This window comes from Convolutriloba macropyga, chromosome 4 (genome assembly GCF_964194025.1).
Source record: "Convolutriloba macropyga chromosome 4, txConMacr16.3, whole genome shotgun sequence".
Lineage (NCBI taxonomy): Eukaryota > Metazoa > Xenacoelomorpha > Acoela > Convolutidae > Convolutriloba > Convolutriloba macropyga.
Window position 1 is genome coordinate 30,292,299 of NC_134471.1, and position 19,968 is coordinate 30,312,266.

The 19,968-nt window shown below is 34.5% G+C and overlaps 1 protein-coding gene across 4 annotated transcripts in view; it reads right to left on the reverse strand.

Annotated features, from left to right (window-relative positions):
• The window catches only part of LOC142338379 (uncharacterized), an 82,888-nt gene extending 71,381 nt beyond the window's left edge, over nucleotides 1-11,507 (reverse strand). For 2 of the 4 annotated variants that reach the window (XM_075388108.1, XM_075388106.1), the window contains exons 1-3: nucleotides 11,346-11,504; nucleotides 8,315-8,607; nucleotides 6,928-7,601 (exon numbers count right to left, since the gene is read on the reverse strand). In XM_075388108.1, the coding sequence (XP_075244223.1) occupies nucleotides 6,928-7,601; nucleotides 8,315-8,607; nucleotides 11,346-11,370 (992 nt within the window). In that variant the 5' untranslated portion in view covers nucleotides 11,371-11,504. Of the gene's footprint in view, nucleotides 1-6,927; nucleotides 7,602-8,314; nucleotides 8,608-11,345 lie in introns of all 4 variants that reach the window. The other 2 variants (XM_075388109.1, XM_075388107.1) reach the window with 2 other exon arrangements.
• Nucleotides 11,508-19,968: the final 8,461 nt, after the last annotated feature.

Consider the following 19,968-nt stretch of genomic DNA (forward strand, 5'->3'; position numbering starts at 1 on the left):
TGCTTCCAGTCTATGAAACGCAAAATGCGCTCCTAAAATAATTGAATAATCTAACCTTTGCATTGTGGTGGACTGGGCTTTCACAAAAAATATTTTGCGGCCAAAAGTAGACTCCACTTTTCAACTTCGAGTTCAAATGTCGGAAAACACTGACTGGGAATTCCATTAGAGCACTGTTTTTTCTTCCTCAAAAATTGTAAGTATGTTTGACACGTACAATGTATCAAGATAAGAAAATTGAAATCTGGTTACAAAAGTGAGTGAATTTGCTTACAAAATGTGGTACCGGTAGACGCTTGCAATCAACCTTATTTCATCATATCTCAATCAATAATCTATTATCGAACAAAAATTGGCAGTTAGGTTAAAAAAATATTAGCAAAATTCATTGTTATGTTTTACTTTTGAAAATCGCATTCCTAAATTTGGGAAAAGTTGTTCCTCTATATTCTAGTAAAACATAAGAAACAATTGCCAGCACATTCTTTGTTACGGCTGTTTTTGCCCTTTCAGATTAACGCATGCCTCTAAGATATGCACAAGTTTCACGCTTCATCTAGAATATCATACATAAGGTTTGCGGATAAAAATCATTGGGAAAATTTGAGAATTTTCTGTGAATCTATCACGTTTTTGAATCTTTTTAATTTTATTTCTGTACTCTGAAAGTCTATTTCCATGAACAAAAGCTTTTTGTTAAAAATATTTACAGAGAAATATCAAAGCGGCTCAACGCGCACTTAACGATTGAAAATTTTTGAGAAAACTAAAATATTTTTCATAAGAGTTTTGATACCTCGCCAACAACATCCGTTCAAGAGAGCCGCTGTTTGCTATATATCAAATTTTAAAAAATGCAAATTCAACATAGAGTTTGTCTTAAATTAGTAATCAAACCCAATACAAGGACGGCCTGATAACGCGCAGTACCTAAATTCATAACCTGTACAGATTGAATATGTTTGTTCGGTTGCTAAGGAATAATCCCCCACGGTTTTTTTTATCGCCATCTATAATTTATCGAACAACAAGTTAGAGGATAGTTTTGATATCATTGCATTCTTTTGACATGGCAAAAACAATCTTGTAATAATTTACTCCAATCAATATTGAATGGTTATCTTGCAAGATTCCGGCAGAAGATTGCAAGATAACCATTTTTGCTGCCAAAATCTTCAATGACCACCATTTTTCGGTCAGATTCTTGCAAGATAATTTTTGTTGCCGGAATTTTACAAGATATTTTTCTCTCTGAATTGTACAAAAAATAATTATTCCAAGCTAAATGTCCATGATAACTTGTTTTTTTTTCGTCAGAGTAATAAAAAATAATCAAATACCAACTGAAAATGCGAAGTTAAAATGATTTAGTAGCATTTTTTTGACATCTGTTTTTAAATTGAGAAATGCTTTTAGTAGAAAAGAATGAAATTAGCAAGCAGTACTTTTGGGCGTATTTGAAGTCTGTTGGCTACATTGAAGCAAAAATTAATTACGCAATGGTTATCTTTTTGCAATAACCAAGATAGGCACTGGTTTCTAAATATTTGCTTTCGAAATATTAATTTATTTTTTATTATTAAAATTTCGTAAAATATTTTGTTAGCTTTACAGAGCTTGCCAAATTCTCAAACTTGTTTTCCATGCATCAAAATTGAAGTTTTTTTATTGCAACAAGGATGCTCGGTAATGTGCGTACGCACATAATGTTCCGATCCCGCTCATCCATACTCTTGACTTAGTTGGCTACCAAATGATGAAAAGATATAAAACTTTCTAAAACGTACATATCGTTCAATAAACCACAAGTGGAAAACAAAAATGCCAGACAAGAGGGCCAAAGATACTTGTTGTTAATAGGACTACAAGAAAATCAATAAAAAATCAAATAACAATCATTAAATAGGACCACAAAAAGATGCCTATAATAAAAACAATCAAAATGAAATCAAACTAGCATCAAATAAAACCTAAACAATAAAATTAGCTGATGCTTCGTTAGCAGAAATATGGGACCTCTCCTCAATGCGACTGGGTAGCAGGTTGACAAAAAAGAGCGAAAGTGTGCGAAGTTCGAAAAAAAGTTTCCAATTTTGAATACAATTTATTTTGAAAAGACATAGAGTTTGTCTTAAATTAGTAATCAAACCAATACAAGGACGGCCTGATAACGCGCAGTACCTAAATTCATAACCTGTACAGATTGAATATGTTTGTTCGGTTGCTAAGGAATAATCCCCCACGGTTTTTTTTATCGCCATCTATAGTTTATCGAACAACAAGTTAGAGGATAGTTTTGATATCATTGCATTCCTTTGACATGGCAAAAACAATCTTGTAATAATTTACTCCAATCAATATTGAATGGTTATCTTGCAAGATTCCGGCAGAAGATTGCAAGATAAGCATTTTGCTGCCAAAATCTTCAATGACCACCATTTTTCGGTCAGATTCTTGCAAGATAATTTTTGTTGCCGGAATTTTACAAGATATTTTTCTCTCTGAATTGTACAAAAAATAATTATTCCCAGCTAAATGTCCATGATAACTTGTTTTTTTTCGTCAGAGTAATAAAAAATAATCAAATACCAACTGAAATTGCGAAGTTAAAATGATTTAGTAGCATTTTTTTGACATCTGTTTTTAAATTGAGAAATGCTTTTAGCAGAAAAGAATGAAATTAGCAAGCAGTACTTTTAGGCGTATTTGAAACTTTTTTCAGGTTTAACTAACCGAAAAAATTTTGCAAGTTTTTCAAAATGAAAGTTGACCTTTCAAATAAGCTGAACTGAGTTTGAAATAATTTGGACAGAAAATAATGTTAAAGAAAATGAATAAAAACCGCTAATCAACTTGCAGCTCGACCTGAACGAACTCTGTTGCTTCACAAGAATCTTCAAAGACAACCAATTTGCAGGCAGATCGTGGAAGATAACCATGCTTCTGTAAGATCTTGCAAGATGGCAATTTTTCTGTGAGAACTTGCAAGATAACCATTTCATGCAAAAAATATGCCACAATCTTGCAAGATAACTATTGACTCTCACCCGGGGTCACCAACTCTTGTTCCAGTTACAAAAGTTGCATGACTTACAGAACATTGCACCTTGTTAGAATGTCATTTCTGCCAATCTTTTGTTGCCAGTTATAATTTAGCAACAGTGTCGAGAAAAGATCGGCGTCAAAAGATACACACAACAAAGAGCTGTGCCATTTTCTCAGATTTTCGCAGTATTAATCAGGGTGCTACACATTTCATCGAACTGTCATTATCGCCATTTGATTAAAAACTAATAGACAAGCATTCATATGTGCTTAAAAATCACGCGAGATTTAGACGTAAACATAAAATAAACTCAAATAGGACATTATATTAAACTATTTTTTACAACATTGGGACGTTTAAAAACTCCGTTTCTAATCCATCATTGGTAAAGATAATGAATTGAAGGTTATTTTGAAGTCTGTTGGCTACATTGAAGCAAAAATTAATTACGCAATGGTTATCTTTTTGCAATAACCAAGATAGGCACTGGTTTCTAAATATTTGCTTTCGAAATATTAATTTATTTTTTATTATTAAAATTTCGTAAAATATTTTGTTAGCTTTACAGAGCTTGCCAAATTTTCAAACTTGTTTTGCATGCATTAAAATTGAAGTTTTTTTATTGCAACAAGGATGCTCGGTAATGTGCGTACGCACATAATGTTCCGATCCCGCTCATCCATACTCTTGACTTAGTTGGCTACCAAATGATGAAAAGATATAAAACTTTCTAAAACGTACATATCGTTCAATAAACCACAAGTGGAAAACAAAAATGCCAGACAAGAGGGACAAAGATACTTGTTGTTAATAGGACTACAAGAAAATCAATAAAAAATCAAATAACAAACATTAATTAGGACCACAAAAAGATGCCTATAATAAAAACAATCAAAATGAAATCAAACTAGCATCAAATAAAACCGAAACAAAAAAAATTAGCTGATGCTTCGTTAGCAGAAATATGGGACCTCTCCTCAATGCGACTGGGTAGCAGGTTGACAAAAAAGAGCAAAAGTGTGCGAAGTTCAAAAAAAAGTTTCCAATTTTGAATACAATTTATTTTGAAAAGATTAATATCAATAGATATTAACTGAAATCACTGAAATGTTCAATTAAATCTCCATTGGAAACAATTGAGATCTGTCATTAACCATTTACGTCATACGATTACAAAAAATACAAATAGCGGCATATTAAAAAGCTCCTTTAAACTTGGCGAAAATGGCAGTGAAGCCGTTAAAATTGAAAACTTCTCATAAAGAGCGTTAAAAATGTTCATTTGCATACAATCTCAAAGCAAATGTGACCTACCATTAATGTTATAAGACAACAAGAAAAACTTTAAAATGTACAAAACATACAAATCACAAACATTTTATGAAATCTCTTAGTGACAGTAGTAACAAAGAGAAACAAATGTTTAAAAAAAATTGTTATATTGATTAAATTAAAGCTCTCTGGAAACGGCTTGTAATCTCTTTTTACAGAGACTAGGCTGCAAACGGTCCAAAATTTTTTCAAAATGGCGAGGCTTTAAAGTTCAAATATCGTTTTGGAAAAAGCTTTTCAAAAGTTATAACAGACCTATGATTTCAAAAAAAGAGATCGATTATAATGCAACACATCGGGAGGCCAATTTGGCCTGTTTATAATGAAACTAAGTCACGAGACTACAAAGTAACAGAATACAAGTAGAAGCAAAAATTTCTCAAATAATTTTACCGCACCAAAGTGTTCAGGGCACTATAACTAGAAGATGTTATTTACAAGAACTGTAAACCATCACTTGCTTCTGCTCTGAACATCAATGGCTGTTCTTTATAAAAAGACTACGCAGAGGTGACAACAAAAGGAAACCCAAAAATTGAACAAAATAGAAATTTCTTTTTTTTCTGAAACGAAATGGTCGAAGCCATCAGTCAAAACATATATTCAACCGCGAATAAAAGTTTGAAACAACAAAGTTGCCTAGATTTGTTTTTTGTGGGATTGAGTTACATAATGAAAAAAAAGAAAGCGAAAAAACACAATTGAAAAAATTCTTTTTTAAATGAAATTCTAATTTGAGAGTCTTCAAAAGAAATAGCTATTAACCTAAATCTCCAAATAGATTCAATTATAGGTCCTGGGAAAGCAGTTGAGACCTATCACTATCAGGTATATGTAGTACAACAGCAAAAAAGACAAAAAAAGCAAAAATAAAAAACAGTTCACTGAATTTTGCGCGAGAGAACTGTGTCTCAGCCCAAACGCATAAAGAATTCAACAAAACCATTCAACATATTCAAAAACGCCTTTTTTCAACGGTTTGCAGTTTGCCAACTAAGCTTTCCTTCAATTGAATTTGTCAATAATGTAATAATTCGACAATGAAACAAAATGAGAATACAAAATCTGTAATTAAGCTCAAAAAAATTTGAGAACTCGTAGTATCAAAACCATGAAACCATTAGGTAATTATAGAACTGTTAGAGACATTATTTTATAACCTACGGGAAATGGATTTCTGCCTGTTTTTACTGAGACTACGTCTGTTGAGAGAAATGAAAAAAATAGTGGCAAAGTTCAAAAATTCACCATCATAAAAACAAATATATATTAAAACAAATATATTCAAAGTCATAAGAAACATTAGATAACAACTGAAAGCATTGTGTAGGTTCACTTATATCTCTAAAAAAAGCCAATTGGATCTTTGATCTGGGAGATAAAGACATTGGAATAATAAAGGATAACAAATAAAGGCAAAACATATGGTCATTAAGCCTCATTTTTTGCAAATAGTAGCTGTCAATTTTTGAGCCTTCATTTCAAATTCTTGTCAGTAATTTACATTAAAAAAGGCCTCGCCCATCAATAACTAACATTTATTTTACCGTAAGGATCCATGGGGAGATCAAAATCTCACCTGATTTTGCTGTGAGTCCAGAAAAACATTCAATTGTGGAAATGGATTCACAATAGATCAATTTTTAAACAAAATTTATCAGAATATCAAATAAAAATTTAATAATGCTTTCTGTATATTTATTGGTTTTAAAAATGCAAAAAGCTGGCGAAATTATTTTTCCAGAAGACTGCTAAAGCCGGCGAGACTAGAACTACCTCTATTTTTTTAGCGTACAAAGAAAATGACCGCAGTTATAAGGTGTCTACTTCCAGCAAATTTAAAGAAAGTGGCTAAAAAATCATATTTGATCAGGTTTTTGACAAAATTCCAAATTTTTAAAAATTTGAGCTTAAGTTCTGACCAACACTTGGATTGAACAATTCACCAACCCTCCTCTATCTTCTAAGAGAGAATAAATAGCACTAGCGTTAACAATTTTAACTGAAAATGTGGATAAAGCAACGAAATGTTGTCTACTATTCACAAAATTTTAATTTTCGGTAACTCCCTGTAAAAGCGAAAAATAAAAAAAAATCTCTTTATTTCCACATTAAGCGCTGCGCGGGCTTCCTAATGATACTACTCACAACTCTCTACGATGAATATATCGATCGGCCAAAATTAACTGAACAAAAAACCCCTTTGAGTATATAGTTTCTCCCCACCCTAAAAGTGGGTCTGAACAAATATTGATTAATTACAGATTGAAAGTTACAAGAGTTGAGGAAACAACAAATATTGTAGTTTACAAGCATTTTATTTCGCAATCTCTAAGCAGGCGAAGTTTTTAAGTACTTTTTAAGTAGGCGAAAAATTTTCATCAGGATGCAAAATGTGATATTACTGAGCTGCTAAAAGTAACTGTGATAGAAGCGTATACCAATTGCCTCGTAACATAAATCGGAGTTGACATGTTTCACCAAATGATTACATAATTGTGTGCGCCTATATGAGTGCTTTTTAGATTGAACTGTTATTTCGTTCTTACCGGTTTGGAATATGATCCGGGTGATACCTCTTCGGTTGTGCCAGTTGACTTATTCTGGATTGGTTTTCTTTCCCAGATTCCCCTTCACCCTCCCCCTCCTCCACCTCTCGAAATTCTTCTCGGCTTTTTTCCTCCAAGCTGCTCTTTTTCTTCATTCTTGGCTGGTGAGAACTAACTTCAGTTTTGCTTCTCGTTTCTTCGCTTTTCTGTTTTTGAACATTTGGTCTAGTTGAGGTTTTGTTCTGTCCAGGGCTTTTCATAGAGGTCGAACTGTCAGAATTAGTTGCATCTTTTTTACTTTTCAAAGTTTCTTTGTTAGTATCTGAACTACTTTCAGTAGTAGACTTTGTAAACTTTTCATTGCTAGAGCTTGCAACGTTTTTGTCTAACTCTTTCTGCAATTTCGTTTTATTATCCGACTTATTTGAAGCAATTTTTGATGAAGTCTGTGATTTTTGCTGATTTGCATCTAATTGTTCGTTGGTTGTTTTCGATTCCGCTTGGCGGCCGCTGTTGTTTTCCATGTCTCTGTGAGTAGCACTTTGAGTAGAAGGTTTGTTTGAGCTCTTTGAATCCGATTGATTTTGCTTCTGTGTTGGAGATGGTTGTGCGAGATGCTCCTGATTCTCTTTAGTAGCTTGCGAATCGGATGGAACATCATCAACTGGTGATTCCTAAATAGACGAGATATGAAGGAAACTGTTTTTCCTTCATGAAAAAAGTTTTTTTTCATACGCTGAGCTGAAGAAAGCAGATGAGTGGTTTTGCCATGATTCTTTAGCAAGGTTCATAATGCCTATAATGAGGTGGCCTTATCAATTTCAGTTATAAAAATGAACATGATAAGTATCCAAATTCAATGTTCGGCCAAATAATCTAGATCATTAATCTAGAGATCCTACTTGTCTAAGATTAATTTAAAACAGCTTCGTTGAATTTTTTAGCCTCAGAAGTTGCTGTGCCCAATAATTGAATCGTATTATTGCGTTGCAAAAACATATCAATTATTCTTTTTGAAAAGTTTTTTTGTGTTTGACAAAACGTATCGAATATAACCTTTTTTTCTCAACTTACATAAAAGCACCGTTTGTGTCAGTTTCCTATTCATTTCATTGTGTTTCTAGATCTACATTTGTGGAAGAGAATTTCGGTCAAAACGCTTAAGTATTCTGAGACAAAAAGCAGCTATTTATTTTAGCCGTGATGACCACAGCCACTTTTTATATCTACAAAAGTCGAGATTGTGTTACTTAAAAACACCTGTTGCCGTCAACTAGTTAACGATGAGTTGCAAAACCTGTGATCAAAACCATACCTATAAAGATGCGTGATGGAATTAAAAAACAAAATCTGGTTGGTGGCGATTTATCCTAGGAAAAGCGCCAACCTGCTCTGTGACATCATGGCTGTTAAGAGTAGCTGCCGTTGTCTCCTCTGCACCTCCTTCATTGGCAGTGAGAGTTGTGGTCACATCTCCCTCTGTTCCACCTTCCACCTCTTCTTCCTCCTCTTCCACCCCACTTCTGGGTACCCGACTGCTGCTCTGCTCCATGTGTCCCCCTGTGGTGGTAGTGGCCCCGTCCATGCCCTCTGTGGCCTCCCCTCCAGAGGTCGTCTGGTCGGAATCAGGCACCCGGACAATAGACACCACTTCTTCCCCTCGTCCGGTCTTGCCCTGGCCTAAAAAACACTGGTCTAAAAGTTAAAACTGTCTTGTCTCCATCGTTCCGCTTCTGCAAATAATCGCGCTCTGCCATATTTGATTATCTTCTCAGACATTAGCACCAATGAATCGACCAATAACTTGCAAGGTTTTTGCAAAAGTTTATTATCCTGCCAGCTCTTGCCAAGGATTACGTCATGAAAATTTTCTAGAGACAATATCCAAGCCGCCCACTGGCTATCACAACACTTGCAATTATAGACTTGAATTTGTCAATTATGAGTGAAAAGGCTAGAAACAGGCTTCTGTCACTGTTTTAAGGAAACTTTAAAAACTGCGATAAGTAAAGAGATCGAAATTATGGTTCCATGCAAACCATAAGATTATAAATAAAACCATAAATAAGACCAAAAAACTTTAAAGAACTCAAAACAAAAAGATACCAAATTATTGCTGTTCGAACAGGAAATTGGACATAATGAGACATATCTATTGACAAATTTCCAAGAATTGCCTTTTGTCAACAATATACCAGACCATATACTTTCTTGACTGTCGAAATCTAGATTTTATGAAAAGACCCAAAAAGTCTAGGGTGAACAACCTAAAGTCAAACTCTTTTCATTGGTCCAAGCACGGTTTTTTCATAACGGTCAATACACAGTCTAAGTTAGCCGTTTCTGGGTCTATATACAATCCCTCTCGCCAAAGTCAACGCAAATTCTTTTCATAGCCCATTTTGTCGAACATGGTCTTTTCATGGACAATTTTGGGTGCGCACTGTATTTTCATAAGTCAAAATCTCGACGACGGTGTTAAACGGCGGCACGAAAACTAATAATTTTCAATATCAGGAAAAACCTGAGTAGCCAAAACGCATATTTCATCCGTTTTCAAAAACGAAAAATCACTCATGTGATTTAACGCAAATTTTCCATTGCAACCTACATTTTTTTCTAATGATAACACTATTTATTTCATTTTAAAAAATGAGCACTAGTGTCTCGCCCCTATTTCGTGCCTAATGGTTACTGATGTTTTTCCTCAAAAATCCATATAAATTGCTCTAAATAAGTTCAGATTTTGTGTTCTCAAGGCCAAATTTTGTCCGTATTTCCATCTAGGAATTTAGCCTCTAGTCTGTTTATGTTTATCAACCGCAGAATGATAGATTACTCATAAACATATTACGTGCCTAAAAGCCTCAATTTTTAACTTTTAAAATCTGTAAAGATGAATTTGTTTGATTGGTAAATATGGTGAAGAGAAGTTATGTACTTGGTGAAGTAACTATGCTGATGAAACAGGTGCAAATACGGAAACTGTATATGTCCTCACAACTATTATCAACAGACGCACAAAAGCCAGAAATTGCCCGACTTGAAAATCAGTAAATATTTGCGAAGGACCAATACAGGCCAAGGTACAACTCTGCGGAATCGATTATCACCAGAAAACAGGAGAACAAGCCTGACAATCAGTTGATGACTTAGTCTTGAAATAATGATAAAACGAGTAAAAATTCATATCGATGCTCTTGAAAATTCTTTATAAGTTTGGATGTAAAAAATAAAGATTGCCTGGTGAAACTTTAGTCATTTCTCAAAGTTATAATAGACATTGACTGATCTTAACTATAGCAGTGAAAAGCTATTAATACACAATGCAAACAGGGGATATATCACGCATCTGAACTGTTCAATTAAAAGCTATAACTAGGTAATTTTTTTGGAATTTATATCCGCTAAAAGCGCAGTATAAAACAACAATAACAAGTCCTTGTAAAACGGCAATAATTCTAGTTAATTACCGCGAATATTAACCACCAAACATAAAGATAATAATTCTAAAAGTTAGTGCGTAACAGCTAGTTGTGAATTGTCCTCAACTTACCAGAAACGTTCAGGTAGTTTTGCTTTAACTGAACTTGCCTTAACCTACCTCAAATTTACTTTTAATTTAATTGAAAAATTAGAAGGAACTAACTAAATTTCTACTTGAAGATGCCTTAAATTTAACTGAAAAACACTCCTGATTAGTCATAGAAAAATTACCTAAACTTGCCTGTAAAAGTTGTAAAATTTACTTTGAAATTCAAAAACCTGAGAAAATTACCTGAAATACGCCTAATTTTTAACATGAACTTTTGAGGTAAATAAAAATAGTCAAGGTAATTTTACCTTAAAAATTTAGAGGAAAGATTTAAGGTGTTTTTAGGGTAAGTTAAAGTTTGTTCAGGTAAAGTGGTGCCCCTTATTTTTTCAGGTAAAAACTAATGAATTTAAGGTAAATTTAGCGTGCGTTTTTAAGCAAAATAACATCTGATTTCTCCTCCTCCAGCTCAACTATAATCGATAATTTCACACATTTTTCATAGCATACTTTAATATTGTAATGGCATACTTTAACCCTTGCTATGTTATCATGGATATAAAGTGCACCATTATATACTTACACGCTTATGAAGACCAAAGTACGTTCCGAAACAAAAAACATTTTCGTTTACTCAAAATTGTTACAATATTGAAAATTGAAATCAAATTCCTGACATAACTATTGTCATAAACTCGGCGCAGGTTGAAATATGCAAAACCCTTGCTTAAACTTAGTTAGAGTGATATAACCGTCAATTAATGATATTCATCAGTTGATGTAAGTCTATTTTGTGAAAATTGATTACGTGATCTCAACTTTAAGCAGCAATTGATTATCATTAAGAAACTAGTTCTAATTAAATATCACAAAAAAGATTTACCTGAATTGCTTGATTCATCTTCCATTATTGATTTTTGGCTGGTCTAAAGCTAGCAACTGCAGTAGGATTGACCGCAATGAAACAATGATACAGAATTAAACGTGAACAGATAATATTAATAGAATTAAATGAGGTGTCTTAATCGCGTATATCCTTGTTTTTGCTACCATTCAAACGTGCATCACAAAAAGGCAGGTGTTTTCCTATCATAATTGGCCAAATTTCCTCAAATTAGCCTCTCTATTCTAAATGGCATCTTCAGACGGGAGGATGAGTGAACAAACAAACACAATACCATTTCCATGGATGCAAATCAAAACAAAAACGCACCAGACTTAATACATAAACTGTACTCTGCAATGGTTATTCTGCAATGGTTATAAAAAAAACTTTCGTCAAATTTTTAAACATCTTTTCACAGGAGTTGCAAATTCACAGCTTCAATTTGTAAATTAGCTTCACATGTATGAAAAATTACCTTTATAAAAAACGGCTCCAAAATTAAAGATAATGTGGCTATTGCAAACTGTAAATCAAGCAGCTTAACATTTATTTAGTATCTGGCAAAAAATAAAAGATTAAAAAAGAAGCATATCTTAGTCCTCCATTTAAACAATGACAGAGAATATGACTTCCGACAAACCGCTATGAAATTAATGAAATTAATGAAAGTCTAAAGAAGCCATTTTATTAAAAGATGTACTAATGCCATTGTAATTCAGAAAAAAGTTCTATATTCTGCAATTATCTTATTCATCTTGTAAACAAATTGTTAGAGTATACACTCTAGTAAATAAGTTGTGATCATATATAACTTATATATAACTTAGAAAATATCTTAGAGCTTAGAAACTTAACTTATGTTGATAAACTCAGAAAGAAAACAAACTTACCAGATTTATAACGACAACTGCAGCTCACAATTTAGAAAATGAATGTAAATCAGTTTAGTTCTGTATGTTTGTTAAATATTGATATTTATCTACTAATATTGAATAGGAAATGCAACTTTGTGAACCATCTCAAGTGAAGTAAATTTTGCATGTAATAATGAAATGACGCCCACTCATACGCCCCAAAATCGCCTGATTTTTGATACAATAACCTTCTAACAAATGTACACTGTAAATGTTATATTTATCTTTTAGACTATATATACCGCTGATTTTTGCTAAAATCTTCACAATTTTCTTCTCTTTTGAATCTCCTAAAATTAATTCTTATTCTCTCAAATATCTTTTGAGCTTTAACAGCTTCAATCTCTAACGTGCCAAAAATCGTCCCGCCTCATCGGGGTTGTTGCGCTACAATGTTCGTAATCCTGCTAATAGGTTATGGGCCCAGCATAACGCTCTAACCATAAGTTGAAAGTGGAGAGAAATGATGCACAACTTAAGGGGGTGTGTTAGAGTATACACTCTAGTAAATAAGTTGTGATCATAAGATCGAGCTTGAAATGATAGCCCAATATAAAAGAACATGGTAAGACTCTCGCAGTGTGGACCAGTTGGCTGAGTGGAGAGCACAGGATTGCAATCAATTAAGAGATTGTGGGGTCGCAACCCGCAAAGGTCCCAAACTTTACTCTCACTATAATGGTGTTGACATAGAATCAACATAACGAGCAAAGAGTTGCTCTAATAGGTTATGGGCCCAGCCATCAGACCGTTGATACGCTAATAGAGTTTTGGTTGAGATTGAAGTGTCAGTGTTGGCAGTTTTAGCTCTTCTAGATTGACGAGAGTTTTAAGATAAAAAATTTGAGATTTCCCTCGTAAATAAAAGCTAAATCAGAAACTGTGAAAGAAAAGTTGAAGTTTAAACTTCATAATGGAACAATCAAACAATAGTTTGAAGTGGACGACGTTTAGCGGGTTGGCTGAGGACTACCCAACATGGAGCACTCGTTTCTCTGCCTTTGCACAAACCAAGGGCCTCTTCGAAACGCTCACAGACACAGTTGAGCTACCTGACAGGCCAGCACCACTAAGGGAAGATGCCAATGATGAGCAAACGCGGGAACACGAGGCACAGACTCAAGCTAGAGCTACAGCTGTACAGGAAGATGAGAGCCGCAAAAATCAAATTTGGTGCTACCTGGCAATGACGCTAGATGCCAGCAGCCTCATGCTCATCCGACATGACTGTGTGAACAGCAAGGGTCTTGGAGATGGCCAGAAAGCGTGGCAACTTCTCCAGCAACGCTTCAGAAGCGACGAGACAACCACAGTCATCAGTCTGATGAAGCAGTTGGCCAGACTACAACTTCGAGAGGACGAAGCCATCCACCAGTACTTCATCAGAGCGCAAGAACTGGTCACCCGATTGCATCATGCTGGTGAGGAGCTTTCTGAGATGCTGTTTAATGCAATGGTATTGAACGGACTTCCACAACGATACGAGCATTTTGTGGTGCAGGAGAGCTTCAATCCTGCAGAGAACTTTGTGGAACTGAGGAAGCGTCTCACCAACTTTGAGGAGAGCCGCAGACAGAGAGATGATGTGGAGGAGGATCAGCACGTTGCCATGTCAGCAGAGAATGCTTCTCATCAAATTGGTATACACTCTTCATTCAAATCACATCCTAGGAAGACTTTTTCTAAGCCTAGTAGTTCCAAAGGCCCTAGATTGTGTTTTGTATGTAACAAACCCGGGCATTTAGCAGCTAGTTGTTACAAAAAAGACAACGCTGTATGTAGTATATGCAAGGCTAAAGGTCACCTAGCAAGTGCATGTAAACATCAACAAAAAAGTCCTCATAAAGGCTTAGCATCTAGTTTAAGCGCTGACAGCTCATTTGAAGTTTCAAAAACTAATTTAGTAGTAGATTCAGGCAGTACTGATCACATGGTGATAGATAAAGCTTGGTTTAAAAATTACCAAAAACTAGAAACCACAGTTAACAATCCAGATGGAGGGAAAACAAAAGTTGAAGGAATAGGAGATGTAGATGTAGAAGCACGAGACACTAAAGGTGTGCTACATAAGTTGACTTTTGAAAAAGTTCTGCATTTACCAGAGTACAAAACAAACTTCATTTCGGTTTCAAGTTTAGTTCAAAAGCAACACGAATTATTTCACACAAAAACTAAGTCAGTTCTAAAACTCAGAAGCAAAGAAAGCTTCAGACTGATAAGAAGAGGCAAATTGTTCTTCTTACCATACAGAAAAGAAAAAAAGCACCACTTTTCAAACCTAAGTGGGGGCACGTGTCAAGCAAAACTTTGGCACAAAAGACATGGACATTTGAACTTTAGAGATGTAGCAAATACAACAGACGAAGCTTCCCAAGCTTCAGATTTTTGTGAAACTTGTGCTTTGGGAAAAATTTCGAAAAAGCCTGTTCCAAACGTGAGCGATAACAAAGCAACTCAAAAACTAGAAAGAGTTTATTCTGACGTTATTGGACCAGTTAGTCCATCAAGTATAGGTGGCAACAGATATGCAATTAGCTTCATAGACGAATTCAGTGGCTACGCAGTAGTAAAATTTATGAAATACAAAACGCAGGCATTGCAAACTTTCAAAGAGTATGTTGCACAATATGGCCGACCAAAAATTTTGAGAACTGATAATGGAACAGAATACAAAAACAAAGCCTTTAAAAAATTTTGCATAAGCAAAGAACTAGCTCGTGAGTTCACAGTTCCTGAAACACCCAAGCAAAATGGTGTTGCAGAACGTTTTAATAGAACAGTAGTAGAGGGTGCAAGATGCCTTCTAATAGATTCAAAATTGACAAAAAGCTATTTGGTTCGAGCTGTAGATACAGCATGTTATGCTAGAAATTTAGTTGTCAAAGAAAAAAATACAAAATCAGCCTTTGAAAAATTTTTGGCAGAAAACCGAGAAGCGACCATCTAAAAGTATTTGGTTGTGTAACCTATTCAAAAAATTGTGATGCCAGTAAGAAATCAAAGTTTGATCCAAAAGCAACAAAGTGCCTGTTCATTGGTTACTCTGATAACACAACAGCTTATCTGTTGCAAAACATAAAAACTAGGCAAATTTTCACTTCTAGAAACGTTAGGTTCAATGAAAACAATATACCAGGTTTTCATAATGAAACCGAAGATATAGAAGACAGCTTTCTATATCTAGACTTAGACGAAGTAAGAGAAGAACTTCAGGATACAAGCATCTCAAGTGAGTTAAGTTCAGAGGTTGAAATAACTGAGACAGAGAGCGTTCAAGAAAGTGAAAACAATACAGAAACTGAAGTTGACCAAGAAATTAAAGAAGAAAAACCAAGTCCTATTGTCAAACAAAAATCCAAAATTAATGTAAAGTTTAATCCAAATGTCGCAGTGAAGAACATAGAAAGAAAGCCTTCAAAAATTCCAGTACCTGTCAAAAATTCGCAACAGAAAAAAGTAAAACCACCCTCAAGACTGCAAATGATAGGTAAGCTAGGTCAAATAGCAATTCCTTCAGGAGACCAAAAGACCTTCCAACTTTGGTCAGAGTACGATGAAATGAAAAGATTGAGAAAGGAAGCAGCTCAAGATAGAGAACTTAAGCGAAGTGATAGGTCTAGAGCGCCTCCGGAACGTTTTGGTAAAAGCTATTCTCATGCTGTTCAAAGCACATTAACAAAAAATTTGATCGAGCCTGAAAACTTTGAAAACGCTATTAATTCTGAACAAAAAGACAAATGGCTTGAAGCAATGAAAACAGAGATAGAAAGTTTAAATGAAACACAAACTTGGGACTTAGTTCCAAGAGAAAAAGGACAAAATATTATTCCTGGCCGATGGGTGTACAAAATTAAACATGATTCAAACGGAAATATCAATAAGTTTAAAGCTCGTTACGTAGCAAATGGTTTTAAACAAATTGAGTGAATTGAATATTCAGATACCTTTGCTCCCACAAGCAAACCTGAAGCCTTTAAAATTCTTCTAGCTTTATCAGCTATCGAAAACTTCTTTTTAAAACAAATGGATGTAAAAGCAGCTTATTTGCACCCTAAAATAGACGAAGAAGTCTATCTAGAGCAACCAAAAAGTTTTGAAAAGTTAGACAGCAATGGTGGCAACAAGTTAGTTTGTAAGCTTAAAAAATCAATATATGGACTGAAGCAAGCAGCCAAAAATTGGTATCAGGAGCTTTCAAATTTTCTAATTCAGCAAGGTTTTGAGAGAAGTAAACACGATTACTGTCTTTTTCTTAAAAACAAAGAAAATGGCAAACTTTATGTTCTAACCTGGGTTGATGACTTAGTCATAGCAGGAAATAGTCAAAATGAGATCGAAAAATTGAAAAGTTCACTAGAATCAAAGTTTAAAATGGACGACAGAGGAGATCTTGAATGGTTTCTCGGAATGAGAATTCTGAAAACAGAAAAAGGAATAACTTTAGATCAAGAAAATACACTCAAAACATTTTAGAACAGTTCAGTAGGCAAGACTGCAAACCAAGCAAAACGCCAGCAGTAAAAAACCTAAAACTTGAAGTAGCTCAGGAAGATACAGCAAGAGTAGATTCATATGAGTTTAGAAGTCTAGTAGGTTCATTACTTTACCTAGCTAAGCAAACTAGACCAGATATCATGTGGATCACAAATGTCTTATCACGCTTCATGAATGACCCAACTGTTGAGCATTTCAATGCTGGCAAGCGCGTGTTGAGATACCTACAACATACTAAATCTCTTAGACTCTTTTTCCCATCAACCAGCAACAGCACTCTAGTTGGCGAAACAGATGCAGACTGGAGTGGAGATGTAAATGATAGACGATCGACCACAGGATACTATTTCAAGCTGGGAGACAGTGGGGGATCTGTCAGTTGGCAAGTAAAGAAGCAACCGACAGTATCACTCTCATCTTGTGAGGCAGAATACCAGGGTTTAGCTGCCGCGGTGCAAGAAGCCATCTTCTTGCGTGGTCTTCTTAGAGAACTGGGGTACGAACAGTTAGAGCCCACAACCATTGGAGAAGACAACCAGAGTTGCATAAAGCTTGCAACTAACCCGGTGCTTCACAAACGATCAAAACACATCGACACGAAATATCATTTCATCCGAGAACGAGTTGATGACAACTCAATAAAATTGATCTACACGCCAACAGATGAAATGGCAGCAGATCTTCTGACAAAATCTTTGCCACAGGAGAAAAAAGAACAACATCGAAAACAACTATTGGGCGAATCCAGATTTTTACCTAGCGGCAACAATCTGAGTGGGGGTATTGGAGCACAGAAAAGAACTTAGAAAATATCTTAGAGCTTAGAAACTTAACTTATGTTGATAAACTCAGAAAGAAAACAAACTTACCAGATTTATAACGACAACTGCAGCTCACAATTTAGAAAATGAATGTAAATCAGTTTAGTTCTGTATGTTTGTTAAATATTGATATTTATCTACTAATATTGAATAGGAAATGCAACTTTGTGAACCATCTCAAGTGAAGTAAATTTTGCATGTAATAATGAAATGACGCCCACTCATACGCCCCAAAATCGCCTGATTTTTGATACAATAACCTTCTAACAAATGTACACTGTAAATGTTATATTTATCTTTTAGACTATATATACCGCTGATTTTTGCTAAAATCTTCACAATTTTCTTCTCTTTTGAATCTCCTAAAATTAATTCTTATACTCTCAAATATCTTTTGAGCTTTAACAGCTTCAATCTCTAACGTGCCAAAAATCGTCCCGCCTCATCGGGGTTGTTGCGCTACAATGTTCGTAATCCTGCTAATAGGTTATGGGCCCAGCATAACGCTCTAACCATAAGTTGAAAGTGGAGAGAAATGATGCACAACTTAAGGGGGTGTGTTAGAGTATACGCTCTAGTAAATAAGTTGTGATCATAAGATGGAGCTTGAAATGATAGCCCAATATAAGAGAGCATGGTAAGACTCTCGCAGTGTGGACCAGTTGGCTGAGTGGAGAGCACAGGATTGCAATCAATTAAGAGATTGTGGGGTCGCAACCCGCAAAGGTCCCAAACTTTACTCTCACTATAATGGTGTTGACATAGAATCAACATAACGAGCAAAGAGTTGCTCTAATACAAATACTTCTAGAAAAGCAATTTCCCAAATATTTTAAAAAACTCAAGTCTCGTCTCTCGTTAAGACTAGATCGAAAGATGACATCAAGAAACTACAAACCAAAATCGCTACTTTTTATGCAGTAAAATTGTCGAATTGCATATGAGAAATCTGAACAATTGAAGCATTTGATTGAATCCATTTAAATCAATTTGATTTCCGAAATGAAACACAGAAAAAAACAATTGAAACCGTTGATATATTTAACCAAAAGTCATTTTGGAAAGAAGCCAAGGTTTGCCGGATGAACCACTTTGGTCTGGTTAAATAAAACATAAAAGTTGAGTGAAGAAAGGAATTTATCAGCATGTTATAAAATTTCGGTTACCTTAACTATAAGCCCAGAACCATTACAAAAAAGTTAAATGAATCAAAGGAATATGACATTTTTTGGCGTTTTAATGAACTTGGGCAACTCATTTTTTTTACAACGAGCTACCAAAACCCAACGAAGCTGGTTGACAAAAACAAAACTATAAAAAAACTGCAATTCACTTAGCACGCGTACAAAAAGCGGAAGCATTTTTTGTTGCATTTGCTTCTTAATCTGCAACAGGGAATACAATCAAATACTTGAAAAGATGTACATAGTTTTAATGATTATTATATTAATGGGCTTAAAAGTATTTTTTTTTCAATTTAGTACAAAATTTTGATTGGGTTTATTGATGTAAAGATTTGCTGATCAATTTATAGCCAGAAAGTGAAATGCCAGTCCGAAATAATTGATTTCAGGGAGCCCGATTATTTCCAAAATACAAGAAAATTGAAAACGAATTTTCATGAATTCCAGTAACATATTTAAACATATGAGAGATTTAAAAAAGTTCGGCAGAGAAGCGTAGATGATATACTAGTGAAGCAGTGAAGCAAAAAAACAACTCAGTATTTAAGTCCAGTAAAAAAATGAAGCAGAAATGTGAGATTATTTGAATCTCGGTGCGATTCTAAAGCAGAATATTGTTTGCTTTCAACTATTCAAATGCTTTTAATTATTATTGGGTATTAATGATTTTAAAACTACCTAACGTTTTTGAAAAAATAGGATGCTAATTGTATAAATACATCTCACAGTTGAGATCAAAACCAAAAAGCTGATTCCATTTCAATTTTTTTTTACTTTACTCCCACAAAAAGATGTTATTTTTATTTCAGCAAAAATATGTGTTCAACGCTTCCAACCAGATATTAGCTCAGGGCATTATATGAATTTTTGCGATAGTGTTTCAAGGCCACTTAACAAATTAAAAATAATTTGAAACTAAAAACATTGAAAACGCGTCTTTTATAAATTTTCTGTAATTTAGCCCATAGGTGCTTCAGAAAATCATTGCATAAATGATTGTTAGACACTCTAGTTGTTTTAAAAGAAGTACTGCAAAGTACGTTTGACGCTTCTAAGCGCTAAAGTACAGCGTTACAGAAACGTGATAAAATCGTGGCAAACATTTTAATATTTATGTCGGTATGCAACAAAAACATTAAGTCGAATAAAATAGCAAAATGAAAGTAAAAAGTTCGCTTTGCTGTAACCTCATATTGTTTTCAAAAAT